Here is an 18,521-nt window from a genome sequence, read left to right on the forward strand (position 1 = left end):
GTTTCGATAATGTCATGAGGTTTTTAAAGTCTGACATATTCTGAAGCAAATTGTAACTTATTGTTATCTTCATTATTTTTGTAATGTACTACTGTCTACATGACATGTTTGTGCAGTTGGGTATATACACTCTGTGCTTCATTTTTTGTATTCTTTTAGCTTTTGTAGAACCACTTGATACAGTTAAAGGGCCAAAATTTCAATTGTGAAATAAAAATTTCTACAGTCACTGTGAACCCCAATAGTGAGACTTTAATCAATATAAATAGAGTTAGAGATTTCATTTTAAACAAGACTTAAACTGATTTATTAAGAACTTACCATTTGTCAAACTTGTCAAAGCCAAAAAGGTATGAGATGAGATGTGACTGCAGTGGAATGTTTTAGGTGCAGGAAAACTGTTGTTATTAACTAGGCATAGCAGGTGGCAGGAATCAAAGTTTCCTGTAAACATGAATGACGCCAACAATTCATCATAGTATGATTCGAATCCAGGCAGCTTACTGTTGTGACCTTGTGAAGAAGATTACTATCTCAGTCACTAAACATCGTGTGCAGAACTAGGATCATTAAGTTAGCTACAAATCTAAAAACATACCAACACAACCACACTGAGAATATAAAAAATTGTAACATTTCCCTAGCCTTTCTGACCTAGGACCAGGTAAGATACCATATCCCTTAACTTGAAAGTGATAGTGATTGGAAATTATGTCTGAACAGGGCCGACAGCTCTTTGCTGTGGATGATGCAGCTTCTATTCATCACATTGTATGACAATAGTAATTGTGTTGTTGAATATTATTACTGTTATCTAGCATTTAATTGGAAAAACTACTTCTGTTTATTATCTTGGTGGTTCGGATAATTTTTTTTAATCTTAACAAATCGAAGTATTTTATATATAATTTAGGCACATACTGCAGCACGGTTTTATTTTCATTGTATTCATGATGTTGAATCATATTTTGCTGTGTACTTTTTTCCAGAAACGAGGCTGAAATGGATTTCATAAATATGTTCCTTAAGCTGTTTGCGGATGAGGCAAGTATACTAATCAAGTAACCTGCTTGATATTTGTGCAGATGTTCTCTCTCTAAAGCAATAAATATAATAGTGTTGTATTTTTCTTTCACATCTCTGGACGTAAGTATTTTCAGTTTTAACAAATGTCTCAACCATTACTTCCACATATGTAGATACTTAATACACTTACCTGTTCTGCGTATTTAGAGTGTGCTGCTGCTACTTACTGTTGGTGAACCTAAGGGCTCTGGGCACATGGTGTTGCATGGAGAGCAAACTGCTGTCTCTGCTTTGGGTCAACAGTAAGTAGAATCTCGTAATTTTATTCTAACTGCTTAGATGCTTCCTTTCTCAGAAAATCATGAAGCTAACTATGTCTCCTGCACGAGAGAGAGAGAGAGGGGGGGGGGGGGGAGAAAGGGGAAGGTAACTGCTCACACATTAAAATGTTGGGCAGTGCAAGATACACTTACAAAGTCAAAGAATCATCCTTGCTATAGAGCTGGTATGTGTGGGAACAGTATTGTTCATCTTCTTGCTTACCCTCATTTTTGTTTCTTCCTTTTTCCGTCCTCAAATTTCCATTACCATATTAAATTAGCACTTTTATCTTTCCACTTTTAAGCATCAAAATCTGATATTATAGATGCTCAGAAAAGTTTTGGCCTAAACTGGTAGCTGCATAAAATTTATCTATACCAAAGTAAATAATATTAGTGATAAGAGTAGCACGTATTTACGAACTATCAGAGCAGAACTGAAGCAGGGCTGGTAAGTTAAAAATATTATTGAACTTCTGAAAAAAATTTGTTGGTGATACAGTGTACATAATAATTAATAGAAAAATGAAAGCCAAAATATCACATATTTTGTCTTCAAAAGTTCCTCCACAAAGGAAAATGTAGGTCTGTAACTACAACACAGTTGCTATACTACTCCCAGGATAAATGATATAAATTTAAGCTCCTGTAGTACTGAAATCCCAAAGTTGCAGAATTTTAACAGATATTCCATGTTGAAACATGATAAACTACTTGAAATAAAATACTACATGGCAGAAAAAAACCTTGAAGTGAAACACAGCTTTATATTATTCAGAATTGTTCTAGAGGCCTAGGATATGGGTAGTGGACTGACAAGTGCTGCCTAACTTGACTTTTAGCCGATACCTTGTGTTTATTTACGATTTTAGGTGTTTGTTTACAAGCATGCATATTTATTTCCTGTTTTGTGTGTCGCTTTGCAATCGAACATATCGATTTACAAGGGCGCCTAATGTTTCCTGCTTTAAAAAAAAACCACACATTTTCTGACCTTCTTTATAACGTCCCACATATCTCTTGATACAGTACCTATCATTTATATCCATTACAACACTTTGGTCAAACTTCTTATTTTCAATCTTTTTTAACTGTTCTTTTGTCGCTCCTTTTGTCTCCCATCTATCCAACCAACCATGAATCCCTGTTCATTCTACCTCCGCCAATCTTGAAAACTCTACTTTGCCCCAGTAAAACTCCAAACACACATCCTCTTCCTGAAATCTTGTTTGGTGCTTGGTATCCCACCTAGTGGGCTTACTATTAAACTTGGCTTCTCGGGCTGTCACCCATGCTACTGCAAGAATATTTTACAATTCTGTCAGTCCCTCACCCTCACCAATCTGATCATTCATAATGATACAATCGAAGCTTAAACCATACCTGGACAGCCTCTATGCCTTTTGGAAAATCCTTTTACCCCACCTCCCTTTCTCTCTTGTCTCCCTCTTCATCTCCATCTTCCCCTCCTTTTTTCCCCATAGCTTTCCACCCTCTCTTCCATCTCTTACAGGCTCAACCATCTAAACTACTTCAGACTTGTTGTGCAGCCACTGAGTCATCTGTTGCAATACCTGCCTCACAATATCCCATTACCTCCTCCTTGCCTCATGCATCCTTCACTAACCCTCACCACCTTCATTGCCTCTTCAGCACAATCTAAGCAGGCAACTGCCCTCTGTAATCAGTAATTAATAGTCAGTCTGACCGCCACCACAGGAATGTGTACTTGGGTGTCTGTATGGTTGCGTATGTGAAAGAGTGCACTTTTGTAAGGGAAAGAGCAAGAGCTTGAAAGCTAGTGTGACTACTGTTTTCTGTAGCAATTTCTATGTGACACATATCAGTCCACTATATGTGAATGGTTGACTTTGTGTTATTTTACATATTATTCCCTCCAGGAACTTCCATTTTTGTTAATATGATAAGTGTTACACAATAAATATATCTTAATACAACATAAGCATGGAACAAAGACTGGCTATTAATTATTAATGTAGAGGAATTTTAAGTTGTGCAGTTCACGAAATTTACTTGTACAATAACCATTCACAACATGTAAAACAATTAACAACCAGAAGCAGTCATCATAAGAGTAATGAGAAATAACAGTATATAATGATGTGGAAAACTGCAGTTGATTTGATTTGAATGGGAAGACAAAATGACAGTTGTCATGGCTCACTGTTGCCAGCACCAAAACTGAGTTCATTGTGTCGTTTCGCCCATGTCATTCTAGTAAAGCCAGCCAGTACCCTTAAAGAATAGTAACAGGCACCCTACTAGGACTTTTTCACAAACACTGGGGAATGAATGACACAAATATTGTGTGTCCTTTGGCCTTCAGGCTTTACATTGGAAGATTAGACGTGGTGTGGTTTTATCCCTCACCAAATAATCTACATGTAGGGGCTTCTTTCTCTACAACCATTGTGTCCAGGTGTTTCCTGAAATTCACATGGCCAATCGTTAGTCCACTGTTAATTCAATCACTCTCCCATTCAAGCCCAGGATTCCAGAACTTCCTTTAAAAGATTTTACCATTGCATTAATGATGGTTAAGACAAGTTCCAATCCAACAAATGGAGGTCTCGCTACTGTCCTCGTCATCCTATCAGCTTGTTCATTACCAGTAATTCTTGAGTGACCTGGTCCCTCAGCAGGTTTACCTTGTTAGTTTCCCCTAGCCTCACAAGGGATTCATGGCACTCCGTAACGATCTTTGATCTTGTTGCAGGTTTAATACAGATCGCGGAGTTGCTTGGCTGCCTGAATGAATGTAGACGACACGATCCTTGTAGCACCTGTGCAAATTCTCCTCCACACACACTTTTATAGCAAATATATCCATGGAGAATAGCGTGGCTAGCTTCTCCAAAGAGACTGCACTCTCTAGTCTAGGCAGTACCCCACATACTCCAGCTCCAGCACTTTCTGTATATGACCTGTTAGTAAGAAAGATGATGAGACTTACCCAACAAAAGCGCTGGCAGGTCGATAGACACACAAATAAACACAAACATACACACAAAACTCTAGCTTTCGCAACCAACGGTTGCCTCGTCAGGAAAGAGGGAAGGAAAAGGAAAGACAAAAGGATTGGGTTTTAAGGGAGAGGGTAAGGAGTCATTCCAATCCCGGGAGCGGAAAGACTTACCTTAGGGGGAAAAAAGGACAGGTTTACACTCGCACACACACACATATCCATCCACACATACACAGACACAAGCAGACATTTGACAAATGTCTGCCTGCGTCCGCGCACATGCGGACGGACATGCGTGTGCGTGCGAGTGCAAACCCGTCCCCTCCCCCCCCCCCCAGGCAAGTCCCCCCGCTCCCGGGACCGGAACGACTCCCCACCCTCTCCCCCAAAACCCAATCCTTCCGTCCCTCCTCCTCCCCCCCTCCCCCCCGACGAGGCAACCGTTGGCCGCGAAAGCCAGAGTCCCGTGTGCATGCTTGTGCCCGCCTGTGCGTCCATCGACCCGCCAGCGCCCCCGTTGGGTAAGTCTCATCATCTTTCTTTTCAAATACATCCCTCCCACGTGGAATGTTTCCCTCTATTATATATATATATATATAAACATAATAGAGGGAAACATTCCACGAGGGAAAAATACATTTAAAAAGAAAGATGATGAGACTTAACCCAACAAAAGCGCTGGCAGGTCGATAGACACACAAACAAACACAAACACACACACAAAACTCCAGCCCTCGCAACCAACGGCCGCCCCGCCAGGAAAGAGGGAAGGAGAAGGAAAGACAAAAGGATTGGGTTCCAAGGGAGAGGGCAAGGAGCCACCCCAATCCCGGGAGCGGAAAGACCCACCCTAGGGGGAAAAAAGGACAGGTCCACACCCGCACACACACACACATCCATCCACACACACACAGACACAAGCAGACATTTGTAAAGGCAAAGAGTTTGGGCAGAGATGTCAGTCGGGACGGAAGTATAGAGGCAAAGATGATGTTGAAAGACAGGTGAGGTATGAGCGGCGGCAGATTGAAATTAGCGGAGATTGAGGCCTGGCGGATAGCGAGAAGAGAGGATATGCTGAAGGGCAAGTTCCCATCTCCGGAGTTCTGACAGGTTGGTGTTAGTGGGAAGTATCCAGATAACCCGGACGGTGTAACACTGTGCCAAGATGTGCTGGCCGTGCACCAAGGCATGTTTAGCCACAGGGTGATCCTCATTACCAACAAACACTGTCTGCCTGTGTCCATTCATGCGAATGGACAGTTTGTTGCTGGTCATTCCCACATAGAACGCTTCACAGTGTAGGCAGGTCAGTTGGTAAATCACGTGGGTGCTTTCACACGTGGCTCTGCCTTTGATCGTGTACACCTTCCGGGTTACAGGACTGGAATAGGTGGTGGTGGGGAGGGTGCATGGGACAGGTTTTACACCGGGGGCGGTTACAGGGGTAGGAGCCAGAGGGTAGGGAAGGTGGTTTGGGGGTTTCATAGGGATGAACTAAGAGGTTACGAAGGTTAGGTGGACGGCGGAAAGACACTCTTGGTGGAGTGGGGAGGATTTCATGAAGGATGGATCTCATTTCAGGGCAGGATTTGAGGAAGTCGTATCCCTGCTGGAGAGCCACATTCAGAGTCTGATCCAGTCCCGGAAAGTATCCTGTCACAAGTGGGGCACTTTTGGGGTTCTTCTGTGGAAGGTTCCGGGTTTGAGGAGATGAGGAAGTGGCTCTGGTTATTTGTTTCTGTACCAGGTCGGGAGGGTAGTTACGGGATGCAAAAGCTGTTTTCAGGTTGTTGGTGTAATGGTTCAAGGATTCCGGACTGGAGCAGATTCGTTTGCCACGAAGACCTAGGCTGTAGGGAAGGGACCGTTTGATGTGGAATGGGTGGCAGCTGTCATAATGGAGGTACTGTTGCTTGTTGGTGGGTTTGATGTGGACGGACGTGTGAAGCTGGCCATTGGACAGGTGGAGGTCAACGTCAAGGAAAGTGGCATGGGATTTAGAATAGGACCAGGTGAATCTGATGGAACCAAAGGAGTTGAGGTTGGAGAGGAAATTCTGGAGTTCTTCTTCACTGTGAGTCCAGATCATGAAAATGTCATCAATAAATCTGTACCAAACTTTGGGTTGGCAGGCCTGGGTAACCAAGAAGGCTTCCTCTAAGCGACCCATGAATAGGTTGGCGTACGAGGGGGCCATCCTGGTACCCATGGCTGTTCCCTTTAATTGTTGGTATGTCTGGCCTTCAAAAGTGAAGAAGTTGTGGGTCAGGATGAAGCTGGCTAAGGTAATGAGGAAAGAGGTTTTAGGTAGGACGGCAGGTGATCGGCGTGAAAGGAAGTGCTCCATCGCAGCGAGGCCCTGGACATGCGGAATATTTGTGTATAAGGAAGTGGCATCAATGGTTACAAGGATGGTTTCCGGGGGTAACAGACTGGGTAGGGATTCCAGGCGTTCAAGAAAGTGGTTGGTGTCTTTGATGAAGGATGGGAGACTGCATGTAATGGGTTGAAGGTGTTGATCTACGTAGGCAGAGATGCGTTCTGTGGGGGCTTGGTAACCAGCTACAATGGGACGGCCGGGATGATTGGGTTTGTGAATTTTGGGAAGAAGGTAGAAGGTGGGGGTGCGGGGTGTTGGTGGGGTCAGGAGGTTGATGGAGTCAGGTGAAAGGTTTTGTAGGGGGCCTAAGGTTCTGAGGATTCCTTGAAGCTCCGCCTGGACATCAGGAATGGGATTACCATGGCAAACTTTGTAAGTAGTGTTGTCCGAAAGCTGACGCAGTCCCTCAGCCACATACTCCCGACGATCAAGTACCACAGTCGTGGAACCCTTGTCCGCCGGAAGAATGACGATGGATCGGTCAGCCTTCAGATCACGGATAGCCTGGGCTTCAGCAGTGGTGATGTTGGGAGTAGGATTAAGGTTTTTTAAGAAGGATTGAGAGGCAAGGCTGGAAGTCAGAAATTCCTGGAAGGTTAGGAGAGGGTGATTTTGAGGAAGAGGAGGTGGGTCCCGCTGTGAGGGAGGACGGAACTGTTCCAGGCATGGTTCAATTTGGATAGTATCTTGGGGAGTTGGATCATTGGGAGTAGGATTAGGATCATTTTTCTTCGTGGCAAAGTGATATTTCCAGCAGAGAGTACGGCTGTAGGACAGTAAATCTTTGACAAGGGCTGTTTGGTTAAATCTGGGAGTGGGGCTGAAGGTGAGGCCTTTGGATAGGACAGAGGTTTCGGATTGGGAGAGAGGTTTGGAGGAGAGGTTAACTACTGAATTGGGGTGTTGTGGTTCCAGATTGTGTTGATTGGAGTTCTGAGGTTTTGGAGGGAGTGGAGCTGGAAGTGGGAGATTGAGTAGATGGGAGAGACTGGGTTTGTGTGCAATGAGAGGAGGTTGAGGTTTGCTGGAAAGGTTGTGAAGGGTGAGTGAGTTGCCTTTTCGCTTAGAGGAAGCCTTCTTGGTTACCCAGGCCTGCCAACCCAAAGTTTGGTACAGATTTATTGATGACATTTTCATGATCTGGACTCACAGTGAAGAAGAACTCCAGAATTTCCTCTCCAACCTCAACTCCTTTGGTTCCATCAGATTCACCTGGTCCTATTCTAAATCCCATGCCACTTTCCTTGACGTTGACCTCCACCTGTCCAATGGCCAGCTTCACACGTCCGTCCACATCAAACCCACCAACAAGCAACAGTACCTCCATTATGACAGCTGCCACCCATTCCACATCAAACGGTCCCTTCCCTACAGCCTAGGTCTTCGTGGCAAACGAATCTGCTCCAGTCCGGAATCCTTGAACCATTACACCAACAACCTGAAAACAGCTTTTGCATCCCGTAACTACCCTCCCGACCTGGTACAGAAACAAATAACCAGAGCCACTTCCTCATCTCCTCAAACCCGGAACCTTCCACAGAAGAACCCCAAAAGTGCCCCACTTGTGACAGGATACTTTCCGGGACTGGATCAGACTCTGAATGTGGCTCTCCAGCAGGGATACGACTTCCTCAAATCCTGCCCTGAAATGAGATCCATCCTTCATGAAATCCTCCCCACTCCACCAAGAGTGTCTTTCCGCCGTCCACCTAACCTTCGTAACCTCTTAGTTCATCCCTATGAAACCCCCAAACCACCTTCCCTACCCTCTGGCTCCTACCCCTGTAACCGCCCCCGGTGTAAAACCTGTCCCATGCACCCTCCCACCACCACCTATTCCAGTCCTGTAACCCGGAAGGTGTACACGATCAAAGGCAGAGCCACGTGTGAAAGCACCCACGTGATTTACCAACTGACCTGCCTACACTGTGAAGCGTTCTATGTGGGAATGACCAGCAACAAACTGTCCATTCGCATGAATGGACACAGGCAGACAGTGTTTGTTGGTAATGAGGATCACCCTGTGGCTAAACATGCCTTGGTGCACGGCCAGCACATCTTGGCACAGTGTTACACCGTCCGGGTTATCTGGATACTTCCCACTAACACCAACCTGTCAGAACTCCGGAGATGGGAACTTGCCCTTCAGCATATCCTCTCTTCTCGCTATCCGCCAGGCCTCAATCTCCGCTAATTTCAATCTGCCGCCGCTCATACCTCACCTGTCTTTCAACATCATCTTTGCCTCTATACTTCCGTCCCGACTGACATCTCTGCCCAAACTCTTTGCCTTTACAAATGTCTGCTTGTGTCTGTGTGTGTGTGGATGGATGTGTGTGTGTGTGCGGGTGTGGACCTGTCCTTTTTTCCCCCTAGGGTGGGTCTTTCCGCTCCCGGGATTGGGGTGGCTCCTTGCCCTCTCCCTTGGAACCCAATCCTTTTGTCTTTCCTTCTCCTTCCCTCTTTCCTGGCGGGGCGGCCGTTGGTTGCGAGGGCTGGAGTTTTGTGTGTGTGTTTGTGTTTGTTTGTGTGTCTATCGACCTGCCAGCGCTTTTGTTGGGTTAAGTCTCATCATCTTTCTTTTTAAATGTATTTTTCCCTCGTGGAATGTTTCCCTCTATTATGTTTATATATATATATATATAATAGAGGGAAACATTCCACGTGGGAGGGATGTATTTGAAAAGAAAGATGATGAGACTTACCCAACGGGGGCGCTGGCGGGTCGATGGACGCACAGGCGGGCACAAGCATGCACACGGGACTCTGGCTTTCGCGGCCAACGGTTGCCTCGTCGGGGGGGAGGGGGGGAGGAGGAGGAGGGACGGAAGGATTGGGTTTTGGGGGAGAGGGTGGGGAGTCGTTCCGGTCCCGGGAGCGGGGGGACTTGCCTTGGGGGGGGGAGGGGACGGGTTTGCACTCGCACGCACACGCATGTCCGTCCGCACGTGCGCGGACGCAGGCAGACATTTGTCAAATGTCTGCTTGTGTCTGTGTATGTGTGGATGGATATGTGTGTGTGTGCGAGTGTAAACCTGTCCTTTTTTCCCCCTAAGGTAAGTCTTTCCGCTCCCGGGATTGGAATGACTCCTTACCCTCTCCCTTAAAACCCAATCCTTTTGTCTTTCCTTTTCCTTCCCTCTTTCCTGACGAGGCAACCGTTGGTTGCGAAAGCTAGAGTTTTGTGTGTATGTTTGTGTTTATTTGTGTGTCTATCGACCTGCCAGCGCTTTTGTTGGGTAAGTCTCATCATCTTTCTTTTTAAATATATTTTTCCCTCGTGGAATGTTTCCCTCTATTATATTCTGACCTGTTAGTAAACTATACTATGTCCCCTGAACGGTGATGTTCAGTCTTCTGCTGCTACCTATTTTAAATTATTACATTGAAAGATTTATTGAAGCAGCTGGAAGTTATTGTATGGGTAATTGGTATTTCTCCGGCCTTCCCAATTAATTTTTATTACATTCATTATATTGGTGTGGGATTTTGATTATCCTGAAGGTTTCCAGTTTTGAATGTGTATGCCCTCCATTGTAACCCAAAGGTATAATGGGAGCATGTCCATGGTCTCTATCCCAGCAGTGGATGTGTTGCTAATTCCACCTGTTATGGCTAGGTAGGCCAATCTTAGCACCTTCTCAAGCACCTTATCGGCCACCTTCTGTTCTACTTTATTCCACCATACTATGGTACCATAAATTATCACAGGTCCTATTACAGAAATTTGTATCCAGTATATGATCCTGTGGCTTAGACCACAGTTTTATTAAGGGCCCTTCTAGTGCACATTAGAACACCTTTTGCTTTGGAACATATATTATGGAAGGGGTCCATCTTAATTTAACATCCAGAGCTGCCCCTAGATGCTTCACTGCCCTCTCTACTAGTAATATTTTGTCAACGAGCTTAAGATTCCAATGCATATCCTAGTATGCTTCATTGTGAACATTACAACAGCAGTTTACCTGGGACTGACCCGTAGATTATGTTTCCTGCATCAATTTTCCAAGATCTTCAGAGAACATTGTTCTCATGGTACTTTAAAATTTGCCAAGTGTTGCTGTGATTAAATTGTCTGTGTGTACCTTCATTGTTCTCCAAGCATTAGGAATTAGTTCTGCCACTAGACGTGACTGAAAAGTCCTGCTTGTTGCAGTAGAGCCAGCCAAAAAGATTCCACCGGGGCTTGGTGACTTCAATGATTGAAACAGTCCCACTGCCCACCAGATTTTCTTGAAGTCAGTACATTCTCAGACATGTCGCCAGTACTCCATTTGGTTACCAGTACCCAAAGGGATCAAATCTTTGTCTGAGCACTGTACTTGTATGCCCAACGTACTCCTCCTTTAGAGTGCCTTTTGGATCTGCTGGTATTCTTATGAGGATTTTTAGAAGTCTGCCCCCTGACAGTTGTATCTTCCATCTTCTTGTGGAATACTTTCAGGTTGGTAGTTTTGCTTGCTTAATAACAAGGTTGAATTTGGCAAGGGTCTCCTGCCATTTTGTCCATTGTCCTTCCCTTTTTGCAAAGTTTAACAGTGTTCTTAATTGCTTCCTTTGCAATTCTGGATTATTGTTCCACCAAGGTACACTCTTTTTTGTGCATTTTTTGGTGTCTGGATAGTTTCGTAAGGATGAGGTCATAATGGTAGAGGTTAGTTCATCTGCCATTTCCTCAAGATCTATTGGATTTCTTATCAAAGTTTTAACTTCAGTGAAGCATGCATTTAGGTCTTTCTTATATGAGTCCCAGTCTGCTTTCCTAGGACCTGTATAGGCCATGGTCTGTTAAACACCCATTTCAAACCAAACTTATACGTGTGGTCAAATAAGGATGACTCCATCACGACATGCCAGTGTTTGATGTAATTACATATTAGGATGAACTCAAAAGTCTGAAGGTGGTAGTTACTCCCTTCCCCACCCCCATTTTCCTATTTCTGAAGGGTACCTACTCCTATTCAAAATCTCTAACTTATACTCCAGTAGGTATTCAACTATGGCCCACATCTGCTGTTGTCACTGCTTCCCTTTGTCAGTTGTGGGCAGTGGCATCACAACCAACAGTTGTTCATTCAGCTGCAAGCTGCTGTGCGTCTCCTCACTTCCTGGGAAGGAGCAACACTGTCCTCAGAAGGTAGGTAAGCTGAGGCCAAAACAAATTCCCTCATGCTTCCTTCCTCGCACTGTTTCATCCTGATGGTCACGAACTTCAGTTAGTACACAAGAGATTCCTTTGTAAAGGACTTAACCCACCATTTATAGGAAACTTGCTAAAATGCATGGAATCGGTACTGGGTTAGTCTTGTCTCCATAGCCCCACTTGTAACAAATTATACCATTACAAAATAGTTGCCAGCAGGGGCAGTAACCGACCTACACACCTTTCATCAGTCTCACCAAGATCACTTTTTTATGAATTTGGTCAGATGTGGACAATATATGATGTAAGACTTCTGGTATTTCTTTTTTTCTTTTTCTTTCTTCCCAGTACTACTTCATTTACTCTCCAATCAGTCGTCTCTGATCATCTTTCCACACCACTCTCTCTCCGGTCGAGGTATTGGCTAGTTTTGCATTTTCTACCAGTAGCCATAAGCAATTCCTGTCCTGTATTATTTTTTTCTGTAACACCTATTTTGTTTGCATCTTTCTTCACTGCTTCTATCCATCCTACAGTTTTCTTCGGTTTATAAGTGTAATTAAAATTTTTCTTTTTAATCCATGTTGCTTCCATTATTTTTAAATGTCCATATAATTTAGGTGTCTCTTTCTCATTGTATCTGTGTTTTTTTTTTATCTGTATTTTTATATAAATCTTCATTTCTACTTTTAATCCATAAATTTTCAATGTTTTCCTCAGGACCTAGAATTTCTCAGTATTTTCTATTCTCTTTTTTTCTAGCTAGTTCTCTTCGTTTGCCTTTCTTATTCAGTGTTAGGAACTCTGATCCATCATACGTTATTTGTGTCCCAATAACTGAATCTAATCTTCACTTGGATGAACCCCCCCCAGGGGGTCCACAACTCTTTTGTGGATACGTGCGTAGCGAGCACGGGACCCCGAGCTAATGTGGCCTTCCTTCCTTTCCGGGCTGCATACCTTCCCTTTCCGCATCCTTCCCCATCCCCCATCTTCGCCTCTCCTCCCCTCACCTCTGGCTCTTTCCTTCCCTTTCTCCCCATCTGGGAGTATGGTTTGTGCCTATGTCCGGAGACGGACGCTCGAAAATGTAACGCATTCTTCGCCTTCTTTGCTTGTCTGTCTTCCTCCTTCCTTTGTCCTTCTCTTTTCCTTACCTCTTCTCTTTACCCTTTTCTCCACTGCGGCGTTTGAGACCTCTCTTCTTTCCTTTCCTTTCTCTTTCTTCCTCCCTGTGCGTGTCTGAAGGCCTACCCACGCATTTTTGTGCGTAGCCGGTGACGGGGTAACGCGTAATTCCCCGCCCTGGGTAGACAGGTAGGACACGTACGTACCCCCTGGTAACGGCCAGGCCCAGGGAGGGGTGATTACCCGAGCTGATACCTTCCGAAAGTGCCGATTGGTCCCTACGTCCGTTTGTCGGGAGGTGTGACCTAAGGTGTGAACAATCACCTAAGGCGGGAGTGCCCTCAGAGAGGGCCCCCACAAGGGAGGAGCGCGCCATCGGAGACGCCGGTAATCATGGGGGATTCTTCCGCAATGGTTTCCTCACCTTCCACTATGTCTGCTCACAAGCGTAAGTATACTGAGTCTCAGCCACAGACGGTTCTTCCATCGTTGCCACAGTTCCTTGTTGTTTCTCGTTCTGTCGAAGGTCACGACTTCTCCACGGTCAACCCTTTCATTATTCAGAAAGGTGTCGACGGAATTGCAGGTCCTGTAAAGTCTTGTTCCAGATTACGGGATGGCACCTTGTTGTTAGAAACAGTCAGTGCCCTCCAGGCACAAAAATTGCTGCGTACTTCACTGCTCCACACCTTCCCTGTCCGGGTTGAAGTGCACCGTACTTTAAATTCCTCGCGTGGAGTCGTTTATACACGCTCTCTCGATGGATTGTCTGACGAAGAAATTCAGCACTACCTGTCTGACCAGGGCGTAACGGCTGTTCATAGAGTTATGAAAAGGGTTGACAAGAACATCATTCCAACCCGCACTGTCTTCTTGACATTTGACAAAATTCAACTTCCATCGAAAATCAAAGCAGGCTATGAGATAATTTCCGTTCGCCCTTACGTCCCAAACCCTACGCGTTGCTATCGGTGTCAGAGGTTCAATCACACCAGCCAGTCCTGTTCCAATCCGGCCAAATGTGTTACGTGTGGCAAGGATGCCCATGAGGGTGCTTGTCCACCTCCATCCCCTCGCTGCATCAACTGTATGGTTGACCCCGCTGCTTCCTCTCGAGATTGACCCGTTTTTAAGGACGAAAAGCTCATCCAGGATATCAGAGTGAAGGAAAAGGTGTCGACCTTTGCTGCTCGAAAATTATTCGCCAGTCGACAGCCCACCGTGCCTCAGACAGGAAAATACAGCACTGTCCTTGCTTCTCCTCGGCCAACAAAGGAGGCGGCCACGCAGACTTGCGACCTCACCTTTAGTACCACGGTCGTCATATCGGCCAGCGCAAAGATCGCCCGTTCAACCTCACCACTTTCGCCTGCCCACTCTATGGCTCACCCTTCATCGGGTTCTGCTAAATCTCGAGCCCAAAAGTCAGACACCAAGACTTCGAACAAAGAGCATACTCCTGAAGATTTTTTACGTACCCCAACTTCACAACCATCGGTTCCTCCTTCATCTAAACATCATAATTCCAAGAAGGCTACAAAGAAACCCAGCTCATCTCCTTCTCCGCCAAGGCGTGTCCCATCTACAGCACCACCTGGCGGAAATCGCCCTCGGCCGTCTTCTGTGTCGCCGAGGCGCACTGCTGGCGGCCGATCGCTGGTGGCAGGAGCTGCTCCTGAACAACCTATGGATCAGGATCTTCTGCCTTCGGCTGAATGCCATTCCATGCTGTCGGTCGCAAGCTCTGAGCAGTCGTTGAGTTGACAGCAACCTTGGTCACATTCCTCCATTTTCTGTTCACCCTATGTCCATTATCCACTGGAATATCTGCGGCATTCGAGCCATTCGGGATGAATTGTCGATCCTCTTACGATCCTACTCGCCGGTCATCTTCTGTCTTCAGGAAACAAAGCTGCGTCCCCATGACCGCTTTGTTCTCCCTCATTTTCAGTCCGTCCGATATGATCTCCCCTCTGTTGAAGGCACTCCAGCCCATGGAGGACTCACGATTCTTCTCCATGATACTCTCCATTATCACCCAATCCCCTTAAACACTTCCTTCCAAGCTGCCGCTGTCCGTCTTTCCCTTTCTGGATATACCTTTTCTCTTTGTACTGTATACATTCCATCGTCCACACCAATGGCACGAGCTGATCTCATTCATCTTCTTGGTCAGCTTCCACCCCCCACCCCCCCTTATTGCTGGTTGGGGACTTCAATGCCCACCACCCGCTTTGGGGATCTCCACATCCTTGTCCACGTGGCTCACTATTGCTAGACGTCTTCCACCAAGTGGATCTAGTTTGCCTCAACACTGGGGTCCCTACATTTTTGTCTGCCTCCACGACAAATTTATCTCATTTGGACTTTGCGGTCGGTACTGTTCCGCTAGCTCGGCGCTTCGAATGGTTCGCCCTTGATGATACACACTTGAGTGACCACTTTCCATGTGTCCTTAGACTGCAGCCTCAACTGCCATATATGCGCCCGAGACGCTGGAAGTTTGCCCAGGCCGACTGGACACTTTTTTCGTCTCTAGCGACATTCGATGACCGTCACTTTCCCAGCGTCGACGATGAGGTCACACACATTACCGACGTTATTCTTACAGCTGCGGAACGTTCAGTACCACGCACCTCTGAATTGCCCCGGTGCCCCCCAATTCCTTGGTGGAACGAGGCATGCCGTGACGCAATACGTGAGCGGCGACGTGCTCTCCGCATTTTCCGCCACCATCCTACTTTGGCCAACTGTATCCGCTATAAGCAGTTCAGAGTGCGATGCCGTCGTGTCATCCGCGATAGCAAGAAGGCAAGCTGGAAATTTTTTATTAGCTCATTTAACACCTTCACTCCCTCCTCGGAAGTTTGGCATCGGCTTCGACGGTTCTCAGGCGCGCCTAGTTTCTCCCCGGTCTCTGGGCTCACTGTCGCGCATGATACATTAGTGGACCCCGTCGCAATTTCTAACTCATTGGGTCAGCACTTTGCTGAGATTTCGAGCTCTTCAAATTACCCGCCAGCATTTCTCTCGAAGAAACGTGCAGCGGAAGTGCGACCTCTTGCTTTCTCCTCTCAAAATCCCGAAAGCTACAATACTGTTTTCTCCATGCGGGAACTCCAACATGCACTCTCTTCTTCTCGCTCCTCCGCCCCAGGACCAGATGGTATCCGCATCCAAATGTTGCTGCAATTATCAACCCATAGTCTGCGTTACCTCCTTCGCTTTTATAATTGAATTTGGACTGACAGTACTTTTCCCAGACAATGGCGGGAAGCTATCGTCATTCCTGTTCCGAAACCTGGAAAGGACAAACATCTCCCCTCTAGCTATCGCCCCATTTCTCTCACGAGTAGTGTCTGTAAGGTTTTGGAGCGTATGGTGAATTACCGTTTAGCTTGGTGGCTGGAATCCCGCAGTCTTTTAACAACTGCCCAATGCGGATTCCGAAAGCATCGTTCTGCAGTTGACCATCTTGTTGCTCTCTCCACTTATATCATGAATAATTTTCTCCGGAAACGCCAAACAGTAGCAATATTTTTTGATCTGGAGGGAGCATACGATACCTGTTGGAGGACAGGTATCCTCCGCATACTGTTCTCTTGGGGCTTTCAAGGTCGGCTGCCCCTTTTTCTTCGCGAATTTATGGCAGAGCGCACATTTAGGGTGCGGGTGAACACTACTCTCTCCCGTACTTTCTCCCAAGAAAACGGGGTACCCCAGGGCTCCGTGCTGAGTGTTGTACTGTTTGCCATTGCCATCAATCCAATTATGGATTGTCTCCTTCCTGATGTCTCGGGCTCCCTCTTTGTGGACGATTTTGCGATCTACTACAGCTCTCAACGGACCAGCCTTCTTGAACGACATCTTCAAGGATGTCTCGATCGCCTACACTCTTGGAGCATCGACACCGGCTTCCGTTTTTCTCCCAGTAAGACCGTTTGTGTTAATTTTTGGCGAGGTAAGGAGTTTCTTCCGCCCTCCTTACATCTAGGTCCTGTCAACCTTCTGTTTTCAGACGTCGCTAAATACTTGGGTCTTATGTTTGACAGAAAACTGTGCTGGTCCTCCCACGTTTCCTATCTTTCGGCTCGCTGTCTGCGATCCCTCAACACCCTCCGTGTCCTGAATGGTACCTCCTGGGGAGCGGACCGAGTGGTCCTTCTCCGCCTCTATCGCGCCTTAGTGCGCTCGAAATTGGACTACGGAAGCATAGTCTACTCCTCTGCTCGGCCGTCTATTCTTCGGCGTCTCAACTCTATCCACCACCGTGGATTACGTTTAGTGTATGGAGCTTTTTACACCAGCCCTGTGGAAAGCCTTTATGCTGAGACTGCTGAACCTCCGCTGTCCAATCGGCGAGCAGTCCTTCTGAGTCGTTATGCAAGCCATCTATCTTCCATGCCTGCTAATCCAGCCCATGACATTTTTTTCGACGCCTCCTTTGATGTAGGGTATGCAGGCCGCTCCTCCTCCCTAGTACCACCAGGAGTCCGCTTCCGTCAACTGCTCCATTCTCTTTCCTTCCGCTTTCCTAAAGCCTTCTTGACAACTTGGGGTACAGCACCGCCTTGGCTACGTCCCCGGATCTGCCTGCTCAGAGACCTTTGTCGATTTCCCAAGGATGGTACCCCTTCACTTGTTTATCGTCGGGCATTTGCTGCTCTATGTGCACAAATGACGGACGCCACATTTATTTACACCGACGGCTCGAAAACATCGTTAGGTGTAGGGAGTGCCTATATTGTTGGCGACACCCCAAATCACTTTCGGCTTCCCGACCAGTGTTCGGTTTATACTGCGGAGCTTTACGCTGTTCTCCAGGCTGTCCACTACATCCGCCGCCATCGGCGGATACAGTACGTTATCTGCTCAGATTCTCTCAGCTCTCTCCTCAGTCTCCAAGCTCTTTACCCTGTGCACCCTCTGGTCCACCGGATTCAGGACTGTCTGCGCTTGCTCCACCTGGGGGGCGTCTCGGTGGCGTTCCTCTGGCTCCCGGGACACGTTGGTATCTGCGGAAATGAGGTGGCCGATATTGCAGCCAAGGCTGCAGTCTCTCTTCTTCGGCCAGCAATTCAATCGATTCCCGTCGCCGATCTCCGGAGCGTTTTATGTCGTCGTGTTGTTCATTTATGGCACGCGCATTGGTCGACACTTCCCCAAAATAAATTGCGGGACGTGAAAACTCTTCCTTGTGCTTGAACCTCTTCCTCCCGAACGCGTCGTCGGGAGGAGGTAATTTTAACTAGACTCTGGATAGGGCACTGTCTTTTTAGCCATCGACATCTTTTAAGCGGCGATCCTCCCCCACTCTGTCCCCACTGCTCTCAGCTGTGGACGGTAAGACACCTTTTAATTGAGTGCCCCTATTTTAATCCGTTACGCGCCCGTCTACAGCTGTCGCCTGATATATCATCAATTTTAGCAGATGACACGCGCTCGGCCAATCGCGTTCTAGAGTTCATTCGTGCCAGTGAAATGACATCAGTCATTTGAAGTTTTTTTTGGGACAACCAACCCCCTTCTGTA

The 18,521-nt window shown here is 46.5% G+C and overlaps 1 protein-coding gene across 2 annotated transcripts in view; it reads left to right on the plus strand.

Moving 5' to 3' along the window:
* The window catches only part of LOC126175680 (alanyl-tRNA editing protein Aarsd1-A), a 93,810-nt gene that overhangs the window by 65,895 nt on the left and 9,394 nt on the right, over window positions 1-18,521 (plus strand). For both annotated transcript variants that reach the window (XM_049922608.1, XM_049922607.1), the window contains exons 10-11: window positions 990-1,044; window positions 1,234-1,328. In XM_049922608.1, the coding sequence (XP_049778565.1) occupies window positions 990-1,044; window positions 1,234-1,328 (150 nt within the window). The remainder of the gene's footprint in view (window positions 1-989; window positions 1,045-1,233; window positions 1,329-18,521) is intronic.

The sequence above is a fragment of the Schistocerca cancellata genome, chromosome 3 (assembly GCF_023864275.1).
Source record: "Schistocerca cancellata isolate TAMUIC-IGC-003103 chromosome 3, iqSchCanc2.1, whole genome shotgun sequence".
In the NCBI taxonomy this organism is placed as follows: domain Eukaryota; kingdom Metazoa; phylum Arthropoda; class Insecta; order Orthoptera; family Acrididae; genus Schistocerca; species Schistocerca cancellata.